The sequence below is a fragment of the Trichomycterus rosablanca genome, unplaced genomic scaffold (genome assembly GCF_030014385.1).
Source record: "Trichomycterus rosablanca isolate fTriRos1 unplaced genomic scaffold, fTriRos1.hap1 scaffold_48, whole genome shotgun sequence".
NCBI classification, from domain to species: domain Eukaryota; kingdom Metazoa; phylum Chordata; class Actinopteri; order Siluriformes; family Trichomycteridae; genus Trichomycterus; species Trichomycterus rosablanca.
Window position 1 is genome coordinate 416,668 of NW_026947247.1, and position 11,524 is coordinate 428,191.

The following is an 11,524-nucleotide window of genomic DNA, read 5'->3' on the forward strand; positions in this document are numbered from 1 at the left end:
GACCACTTGCGTGGATTATGTGCGGGAACTGAGTGCCAGGACGAACGAACGATATGAGTGACATGCTAATTGTTGACGTTGTAGTTTATTCCCCATGACCGTGTTGTTAAGTGTAACTGCCTCTGGTAGAGGTCGTTTTTTGTACCTGTTCTTTCGCCCACTGATTTACATCTTTAATAAAAAGAGCAAAATGATTCCTTCGGACTTGTCTCAGTGTGGGTCGACGCCACACATGTACAGTGGTGTATAGTAACGAAGTAATAATACTTCGTTACAGTACTTAAGTAGTTTTTTGAAGTACTTGTACTTTACTGGAGTATAAAAATTTTCGGCAACTTTCACTTTTACTCCACTACATTTTCTAAAGAAATTGTGTACTTTTACTCCGTTACATTCGCTGTATGTAAATTCGTTACTCGTTACTACAAAATGAAAGGTAAATGATGTGAGATGTGTGACGGACTGCACGCTGGTTTGGCGAATCTGCGCTTGTGAGTTAAACACATTAATGCGCATGTGCAAACGTTCTCTAAAAGCTATCGGAGTTTTCTAAAAGTGCGTCGTTCACCCAAAGACACGCAAATATGGACATTTCAGAAGCTCCAACACACTGATGTAAGTTAACAATGATTAACAAAGTAAAGCTGCAAAATCAGCGGTTTTTAAATATTATTAGCATTAACATTGTTCAGATATCTACCTACCATTTTTACCGATTACATTCGAACCACAAATAAAACGTTTCATAAATCATTAAATTTGTTTGGAATTCATTGACTGCAAAACTCATGAAGACACGTCCATTATTTTTAAAAACTCACCTACGGACAAATATTTCCTCAGATAACTTCTGTATTAGACCAGTATAGGAGAGATTCATGGTGCTGAGGAACATGCAGCACGTCTTTAACCCTTTAATCATCTCAACAAGAACTCAACTTATCCAACTTATTATTCATGATTTTTCAGCTGTTGGCTTCAAGTTAGAAATGGTGTTTTCTTAAAGTAAGAATACCAATATTTTTTTTGTTTAACACATGCCATTCAGTGAGTAGATACGGCCCCAAAGAATATTATTTAAATACAGCTTATTTTACTCAAATATTTTGATTTAAATTAATGGTAGAACAGATCATTAAAGGGATAAATGTGCCACACGTTTTGTTAAACTCTCCTGAGTTTTGCTTTAAATTAATTATGCCAAAATAATTTTTTTGTTATTGAAATATACTACCCAAATAAAAAAATGGGACAGTATAGAAAATGCAAATAAAATAGATGCAGTGTTTCTTACATTTACATCGACTCACATTCTAAAAACGTTGGAGCAGGAACATTTAGGGCTAGTAATAAGTTAAAAAAACAACTAAATAATGATGTGATTTCAAACAGGTGATGTCAACAGTTGATTATGATCATGAATTGGCACAAATCATGTTCAGATGAAAGGAAGAAAACAGGTTAATTGTTAAGGTGGTTTACAGGCTTAAAAGAACAATCTTTATATTTAAAATGATCGCTTCCATTTACACTAACAACATTTACTTTTACTTCTACTTATAATACTTAAGTACATTTAATATCAAATTACTTTTGATACTTAAGTACATTAAACATCAGATACTTTTAGACTTTTACTCAAGTAATATTCTAAAAGGTGACTTTTACTTCTATCAAAGTAAATTTCTGGTAAGATACTTGTACTTTTACTCAAGTATGGCCCTCCGGTACTTTATACACCACTGCACATGTAAATGCCGACAAGTCGCCTGGACAAGATGTCTCCTTATGGTTAAAGAAAATGTTTCACCACGATACATATAAAACCAACAGCTTTTATTTTGAAATGCAATCTCGAACGCGACCGGAACTGGACTTTGCCTGCCGTTGCTCGATATTTCTTCTTGGCATGTGTCGCCTTCTGTTGTCGTAAAACTGTAAGTGTAGTACGTACACGAAGGTCAGAATTACATGTGATATTGTCCTAGTTAACACCTTATTTAAATCTCTTGTAGAAGAGAAGAAGTAGAAGAAGTGATGGATAATCAAGGAGGCTCGACTGATCCACAACTCCAGCACTTTATTGAGATTGAGTCTCAAAAACAGAGGTTTCAGCAGCTGGTTCACCAAATGACAGAAGTGTGTTGGGTAAGGGAAAAAGATAATTAAAAATTAACCTGGAATGAGCGTAAATGTACAAATTAAGCGGTTCTTTCTGTTCACGGTATTTGCGACATGTACTTGGTTCTCTGGCGAAATGTATAACTAGTAACGTAAGATCACAACATTCTAAACATTTTGAATTCTTTACTGGACAACGAAACAAAGAAATGTTTCTACTTTTTGTGACTTATAGTGTTCTTAATTCCACTATCCAAATATGACCACTTTTTGAATTGTTAGTATTTTGTTAAGTATTTAATAGGTTGTATGTCTCGCAGACATTACAGTTTTTTTTTTTAATTGTATATTTATTTATATGCAATTATTTAAGGTAAGTTTAATGTTTTTTCTTTACATTAAAATGAACAATTAATGACTTAGTGATTTTTTTTTAAAAACACAATGATTAACTTATTTACTTATACTATAGGACTGTTGGCATGTTTAACACCGTGTTTTATCACCTTTCCTAATAATTAGACTTTTTAATGGTTTGGGAACTGAGGACACTAAATGTTGCAGTTTTGCAAGTAGATTTTTTTCTCTTTAGCTGCTCCACAGTCCATGGCCACCCTTGTCTGATTCTCCTCTTCATGCTGCACCATACATTTTCAGTAGGAGGCAAATCTGGACTGAAATGTTTGCAGCCACTGTTAGGCCCTTGAGCAAGGCCCCTAGTCCTCTCTGCTCCAGTGGGCGCCGTACAATGGCTGACCTTGCACTCTGACCCCAGCTCCCAAACAAGCTGGGATATGCAAAGAAAGAATTTCGTTGTACTGTACACCTGTATATGTATAAATGACAAATAAAGGCTATTCTATTATATTCTATTATACAATTCATGTCATTTAGCATGGGACTTTTCATTTTTGTATAGTAAATAATATAGTGATGTGAGGGGCTCCAGGGGCATTGTCTTTTCAGGTTCAGAAATTCAGGTTCAGGTCAAAAAATTCAGGTTCAAAAATTCAGGTTCGGGTCAGGACACATCTTCCTCCTTTTCATACAAGCACACACTGGCTACTATTGCTTATTGTTTTATTGGTATTTGTAAAGAGATATACTGATGCTTAATTTCTTTGTTACAAGGCATGACAGGTGAAGCACCAGGTAGCGGCCTAGCCTGTTACGTTTGTTTTTCATAGGGCTACCCTGTTAGCATCCATGTTACATTCACTTTTCATATATTTCAGTAGCATGGCAATTATGTTATTATCATTCAAGTACATTCATGTGCAAGAGTGGTTGTGCACGTCGGCTGACCTGCCACACAGGTCCCGTTAGTTGCATTTCATTTGATTTAGTGCAGTTTAGTATGTAAAATGTTGTGTACAAATCATTGGATTCATAGTTTTGATATAAATGTTTAAATATGCCACTACTTTCTGTGCCAACATGTGACATGTTGTGTCGTAAAAACGTTTTGAGTATAATATATATATATATATATATATATATATATATATATATATATATATATATATACTGTATTAACGTAATCCAAATAGAATGAGATTAAGAGTAAACTGTAAGCTGGCCTGGTTGGGCTAACAGGCTGGTTAAATGTTTTATGAGCTAAATTACTGTAAAACTGCAGCATACAAATAAAAAATATGTTATGTTAACATCCCATCGAGATGATAGTTAAAAACGAACGTAAAAACTAGGCCACTACCTGGTGCTTCAACTCGCATACTTTGTAACCAAGAAGTCAAGTATCAGCATATCTATGTACAAACAACCAATAAAACAATAAGCACTAGTATTTGATGTGCACTTTTATAAAGAGGAGGAAGAATAAGCAACTTAAGTTGGAAACGTTCCACTGGCATGCTCTTGTGCCATGGTCATGAGAAAGAAGCCAGCTCAGAGATGTGTCGTGTTTGGCCAAGTAAGAGTTCGATTAGATCTACTCTTGTTTGCTTTTCCCCAGTACCATCAATACAGGTCCTTCTCAAAAAATTAGCATATTGTGATAAAGTTCATTATTTTCCATAATGTAATGATAAAAATTAAACTTTCATATATTTTAGATTCATTGCACACCAACTGAAATATTTCAGGTCTTTTATTGTTTTAATACTGATGATTTTGGCATACAGCTCATGAAAACCCAAAATTCAAAAAATCTCAAAAAATTAGCATATTTCATCCGACCAATAAAAGAAAAGTGTTTTTAATACAAAAAAAGTCAACCTTCAAATAATTATGTTCAGTTATGCACTCAATACTTGGTCGGGAATCCTTTTGCAGAAATGACTGCTTCAATGCGGCGTGGCATGGAGGCAATCAGCCTGTGGCACTGCTGAGGTGTTATGGAGGCCCAGGATGCTTCGATAGCGGCCTTAAGCTCATCCAGAGTGTTGGGTCTTGTGTCTCTCAACTTTCTCTTCACAATATCCCACAGATTCTCTATGGGGTTCAGGTCAGGAGAGTTGGCAGGCCAATTGAGCACAGTAATACCATGGTCAGTAAACCATTCACCAGTGGTTTTGGCACTGTGAGCAGGTGCCAGGTCGTGCTGAAAAATGAAATCTTCATCTCCATAAAGCTTTTCAGCAGATGGAAGCATGAAGTGCTCCAAAATCTCCTGATAGCTAGCTGCATTGACCCTGCCCTTGATAAAACACAGTGGACCAACACCAGCAGCTGACATGGCACCCCAGACCATCACTGACTGTGGGTACTTGACACTGGACTTCAGGCATTTTGGCATTTCCTTCTCCCCAGTCTTCCTCCAGACTCTGGCACCTTGATTTCCGAATGACATGCAAAATTTGCTTTCATCCGAAAACAGTACTTTGGACCACTGAGCAACAGTCCAGTGCTGCTTCTCTGTAGCCCAGGTCAGGCGCTTCTGCCGCTGTTTCTGGTTCAAAAGTGGCTTGACCTGGGGAATGCGGCACCTGTAGCCCATTTCCTGCACACGCCTGTGCACGGTGGCTCTGGATGTTTCTACTCCAGACTCAGTCCACTGCTTCCGCAGGTCCCCCAAGGTCTGGAATCGGCCCTTCTCCACAATCTTCCTCAGGGTCCGGTCACCTCTTCTCGTTGTGCAGCGTTTTCTGCCACACTTTTTCCTTCCCACAGACTTCCCACTGAGGTGCCTTGATACAGCACTCTGGGAACAGCCTATTCGTTCAGAAATTTCTTTCTGTGTCTTACCCTCTTGCTTGAGGGTGTCAATGATGGCCTTCTGGACAGCAGTCAGGTCGGCAGTCTTACCCATGATTGCAGTTTTGAGTAATGAACCAGGCTGGGAGTTTTTAAAAGCCTCAGGAATCTTTTGCAGGTGTTTAGAGTTAATTCGTTGATTCAGATGATTAGGTTAATAGCTCGTTTAGAGAACCTTTTCATGATATGCTAATTTTTTGAGATAGGAATTTTGGGTTTTCATGAGCTGTATGCCAAAATCATCAGTATTAAAACAATAAAAGACCTGAAATATTTCAGTTGGTGTGCAATGAATCTAAAATATATGAAAGTTTAATTTTTATCATTAGATTATGGAAAATAATGAACTTTATCACATTATGCTAATTTTTTGAGAAGGACCTGTATAACCTAAACCTGAATTTCTGAACTTTTTTTACCTGAATATTTTAGACCTGATTTTTTCCCCTGAATTTATAAACCTGATTTGTTTTTTTTACCTGAACTTGATTTTTTTTTTTATATCTTAACCTGACTTTGCAGTGAAAATTTTTAATACTGTTAAAATTCAGGTTTTGGTGACACTGATTTAACTGGTGAACACTGATTTAAGTTGCTCTGGATAAAAGCATCTCCTAAATGTAAAATGTTAGATTTCTTTTAATTCTTTTAACTGCAGCATAGTATTCTGTTTGTTGAGAACTTTAAATCAACTTTTGTCTAGTCTAATTAAAACTAAATTTGGTTAAGTTAAATAAGTAAGTAAGGGAAGTAGTTTATTATTTGGTATAAATACCTTTTTGTGATGTGTCCTTAAATGCAGTAAAATAGTAATAATGTTTTTTATAAAATTTTCTTTAATATATATGGTATATTCTATAATATTCAGTGGTACCTTGAAACTCGATGTCAGTCGGTTCAGGGAGTGGTCTTGAGTTTAAAAGACATTAAGTTTCAAGATATTTTTTCCCATAAGAATGGGACCACAGCCTAGAGTATGGGAAACCTGTTAATGCGTTCCATGGTCCCGTGGAACTGCATATATTTTAGGCTAATGTAAAATAATGGGGTTGTTTTTGACAGTTATACACTGAACATTACACAAATATAATATACGAACACTGAAATACAACTGGAAACAGTTACAAATTAATATAAAAATACAATAAAACCTGCACTTTACCTTTACTTGCTTATTGTTTCCTTACACTTCTTAATTCTGGAGATGGAATCTTGGAATATTGTATTCTGTTCAGTATTCCACACATAGGAGATGCAGATTCGACTCTTATTCGCACTTTGATGACGCTTCACCGCACAGCTCAAGCCGAGCGTTGAACAAAGTGGCTATTTATTGGTAATTTGAAATTAAATAAACATTAAAAAAAAGACATCGAATTTAAGGAAAACATCGAGTTTAAGGGCTGTAAAGAATAACCTGAGTTTTCTGAATCCCTGCTTATCATCTTATGACAACTACACTAATGTCAGCAAAATCTTTAATATACAGACAGCATTTTAATGTGTTTAGCATGTTTAGTTAACCTTGTAATGAACTGTTTGCTATTTACTTTGTGTAAAAGCTCCATTCTAAATGCTGAACTGGTTTTGCTTGTGAAGTTTATGTCCATCTTACTGTGTCTTACTGTTCGTGTTTGCTGTGCTAAACTATTGATAATCTACAGGGGTTGGACAATGAAACTGAAACACCTGTCATTTTAGTGTGGGAGGTTTCATGGCTAAATTGGACCAGTCTGGTGGCCAATCTTCATTAATTGCACATTGCACCAGTAAGAGCAGAGTGTGAAGGTTCAATTAGCAGGGTAAGAGCACAGTTTTGCTCAAAATATTGCAATGCACACAACATTATGGGTGACATACCAGAGTTCAAAAGAGGACAAATTGTTGGTGCACGTCTTGCTGGCGCATCTGTGACCAAGACAGCAAGTCTTTGTGATGTATCAAGAGCCACGGTATCCAGGGTAATGTCAGCATACCACCAAGAAGGACAAACCACATCCAACAGGATTAACTGGACGCAAGAGGAAGCTGTCTGAAAGGGATTTTCGGGTGCTAACCCGGATTGTATCCAAAAAACATAAAACCACGGCTGCCCAAATCACGGCAGAATTAAATGTGCACCTCAACTCTCCTGTTTCCACCAGAACTGTCCGTCGGGAGCTCCACAGGGTCAATATACACGGCCGGGCTGCTATAGCCAAACCTTTGGTCACTCGTGCCAATGCCAAACGTCGGTTTCAATGGTGCAAGGAGCGCAAATCTTGGGCTGTGGACAATGTGAAACATGTATTGTTCTCTGATGAGTCCACCTTTACTGTTTTCCCCACATCCGGGAGAGTTACGGTGTGGAGAAGCCCCAAAGAAGCGTTCCACCCAGACTGTTGCATGCCCAGAGTGAAGCATGGGGGTGGATCAGTGATGGTTTGGGCTGCCATATCATGGCATTCCCTTGGCCCAATACTTGTGCTAGATGGGCGCGTCACTGCCAAGGACTACCGAACCATTCTGGAGGACCATGTGCATCCAGTGGTTCAAACATTGTATCCTGAAGGCGGTGCCGTGTATCAGGATGACAATGCACCAATACACACAGCAAGACTGGTGAAAGATTGGTTTGATGAACATGAAAGTGAAGTTGAACATCTCCCATGGCCTGCACAGCCACCAGATCTAAATATTATTGAGCCACTTTGGGGTGTTTTGGAGAAGCGAGTCAGGAAACGTTTTCCTCCACCAGCATCACGTAGTGACCTGGCCACTATCCTGCAAGAAGAATGGCTTAAAATCCCTCTGACCACTGTGCAGGACTTGTATATGTCATTTCCAAGACGAATTGACGCTGTATTGGCCGCAAAAGGAGGCCCTACACCATACTAATAAATTATTGTGGTCTAAAACCAGGTGTTTCAGTTTCATTGTCCAACCCCTGTATATTTGTAATCAATTATTTATAATAAGTGGTTATCGGTTAACCCTTGACTTATGACGTTATTAGTAATAGCCATAGCCTAGTGGTTAAGGTACTGGACTAGTAACCAGAAGGTCGCTGGTTCAAGCCCTACCACTGCCAGGTTGCTGCTGTTGGGCCCTTGAGCAAGGCCCTTAACCCTCAATTGCTCTGACTGTATACTGTAACTGTAATGTAAGTCGCTTTGGATAGGCGTCTGCTAGATGCTGAAAATGTAAATGCTTCTGTATGGTCTTTGTATTTAATAATGCATGAGACCATTTTAATATGAAACTAAAAAAAATGTGCTTATAGTTTGAGGTGACACTAAAAGCTTGTCAGGTGACTGTGAATTTGGTGATTGGTTTTTGGTTAAAACACTTGATCTTGATGTAGCCAAATGTAGCTTGGATGTTTTTTCTTACCACCCCACCCCACAGCCCAGAGTATGGGAATATAGGAAGAATACAGGAGTTTATCACATGTAGTACACAACCAGTACTTGCCAGAAATTCCAGTCACTCCTTGTTGCTGTAAGCCTCTTCAGAATCAGAATCAGAATCAGAATCAGAATACTTTATTGATCCCAGAGGGAAATTGCGGTTTTTTACAGTAGCACCCATTTATGTCAAAATAATAAACACTCTACTCTCTTAAAACAAAGAAAAAAGAAGAAAATTTTAAAGTTAAAAAGTTATATACACACAATTAAATAATTAAAATGCTTACGTTATTATAAATTGCCCATGTGAAAAATGAGTATTGCACATATGAAAAAACTGAACATTGCACATATTAATACTGAATATTTCACGTATGAAAACTGAATATTGCACATATCAAAACTGAATATTACACAGATAAACCATAATGTCACACATTAAGGGAGGAATTATAGAGTTTGATGGCCACAGGTAGAAAAGACTTCCTGTGGCGCTCTGTGGTGCATTTTGGTAGGATGAGTCTTGCACTGAATGTGCTCCTTTGTCTCATCACCGTGTCATAAAGTGGGTGGGAGCCATTGTTCATAATAACCTGCAGCTTAGACAGCATCCTCCTCTCCGACACTGCAGTGAGGGAGTCCAGCTCCACACCAACAACATCACCGGCCTTGCGGATCAATTTGTTGAGTCTGTTGGCATCTGCCACCCTCAGCCTGCTTCCCCAGCATGCAACAGCATAGAGGATAGCACTCGCTACCACAGACTCATAGAAGATCTTGAGCATAGTCCGGCAGATGTCGAAGGACCTCAGGCGCCTCAAAAAATAGAGCCGACTTTGGCCCTTCCTGTAGAGGGCATCAGTGTTCTTAGTCCAGTCCAGTTTATTATCAATGTGCACTCCCAAATATTTATAGTCCTCCACAATGTCCACACTCTTGACAGGCTTTTTAACATCTTTTCATCAATTTTGGAGGGATGTCTGGTTCTCAGTAATGTCACTGTTGTGCATATTTTATCCACTTGTTGTTGACCATCTTCGCTGCATTAAATAATATAATGCGATGCCTTATTATATTATTTACAGGTGGCCATAATATCTTTGTATATTTTGTGTGATGTTTTCCTAAAACATTTTATAATATATGAGCTTTTATTATTTCTTTGAGCCTCATAGTGATTTCTTTTTTGTATAGGAGAAATGCATGGATAAGCCAGGTCCAAAGCTAGACTCAAGGACAGAGGTCTGCTTTGTAAACTGTGTGGAGCGTTTCATTGACACAAGCCAGTTCATTCTCAACAGACTCGAACAGACTCAGAGGACAAGAGGTGCCTTCTCAGAGACTATAACAGATTAGCCAGGACCTGAATGGATGGTTATCTTTTTTACTCTAGTTGTGAAGCAGCTGTTATTAAAACAAGACATTATTTTTATTCTTACCATCTGTCTTATTGTTGTATCTGGTTGATATCTTGTTAAGCCAATACTGGTTTTGCATCAGGGTAAATAAATATAAGTTGCATAAAAATGTAATTTATGGTTTTAGTCTTGTCAGTTGCAAGAAAAAATGTCACAGCTATTTTGTGAAACAACTTTTTGCTACATAATATCTACATAATATCTACATAATATCTACATAATATCTATTTTTCTTGCATAAATGTACAGTCAAGCCAGAAAGTCTGCACAACCCTTTTCATGTTTTATTACGTTACAGACTCATTCTATAGTAGATCGAGTTCATTTTCTGCCTCAAACATCTACACACAATCGCCAATAATTATGAAGTGAAAACAGGGTTTAGAAAATATGCAATTTTATTTTACTGACAAATCGTTTATTTAGGGATTACATATCTGTACATACCCTTATACCTAATACTTGGTTGATGCATCTTTGGCAACAATAACTGCTTCAAGCTGTCCTGGGAAAGAAGCTACAAGCTTAGCACACTTGTTTCTGGACATCTTTGCACATTCCTTTTGGCATATCCCTGCAAGTTCCGTCAGGTTGGATGGGGAGCTTTGGTACACAGCCATTTTCAGCTTCTTCCACAGATGTTCGATTGGATTCAGGTCTGGGCTCTGGCTGGGCCACTTAAGGACATTTGCAGACTTCCTCCGAAGTCACTCCTTTGATCTCTTGCCTGTGTGCTTCAGGTTGTTGTCATGTTGGAAGGTAAACCTTTGCCCCAGTCTGAGGTACAGAGAGCTCTGGAGCAGGTTTTCTTCAAGGATCTCGATGTACTCAGCTGCATTTATCTTTTCCTCTATCAGGACTAGTCACCCCAGTCCCGCTGCTGCAAAACATCCCCACATCATGATGCTGATGCTGCCACCGCCATGCTTCACTGTAGGGAGGTTATTAGCCAGGTGATGAGCGGTGCCTGGTTTCCCCCAGACGTGACGCTTGGTATTCAGGCAAAAAAGTTCAATTTTGGTTTCATCAGACCAGAGAATCTTCTTTCTCATGGTTTGAGAGTCCTCTAGGTGCCTTTTGACAAACTCCAAGCGGGCTGTCATGTGCCTTTTACTAAGGAGTGGCTTCTGTCTGGCCACTCTACCATAAAGGTGTGATTTGTGGCGTGCTGCCTGGATGGTTGATCTTCTGATAGGGTCTCCTATCTCCACAAGGATATGCTAGAGCTCTGTCAGAGTGACCCTCTGGTTCCTGCTCACTTCCCTGGACAAGGCCCCTCTTCCCCGATTGCTCAGTTTGGCCGGGCGGCCAGGTCTAGGAAGATTTTTGGTGGTTCCAAACTTCTTCCATTTACGAATGATGGTGGCCACTGTGCTCTTT

The 11,524-nt window shown here is 38.6% G+C and overlaps 1 protein-coding gene across 1 annotated transcript; it reads left to right on the top strand.

Moving 5' to 3' along the window:
* The first annotated feature begins 1,943 nt into the window (after positions 1-1,943).
* Positions 1,944-10,258, top strand: LOC134308119 (mitochondrial import inner membrane translocase subunit Tim8 A). Its single transcript, XM_062990652.1, has 2 exons — positions 1,944-2,148; positions 9,921-10,258. The coding sequence occupies exons 1-2, from the start codon at positions 2,038-2,040 to the stop codon at positions 10,080-10,082; spliced, it is 273 nt and encodes a 90-aa protein (XP_062846722.1). The 5' UTR covers positions 1,944-2,037; the 3' UTR covers positions 10,083-10,258.
* The last annotated feature ends 1,266 nt before the right edge of the window (positions 10,259-11,524 follow it).

Bases quoted from the DNA above. Each gene is read 5' to 3' on its own strand.
- LOC134308119 (XM_062990652.1), top strand. From the start codon at position 2,038: ATGGATAATCAAGGAGGCTCGACTGATCCACAACTCCAGCACTTTATT. The intron at 2,149-9,920 runs GTAAGGGAAAAA...TTTTTTGTATAG, and splicing joins AAATGACAGAAGTGTGTTGG to GAGAAATGCATGGATAAGCC.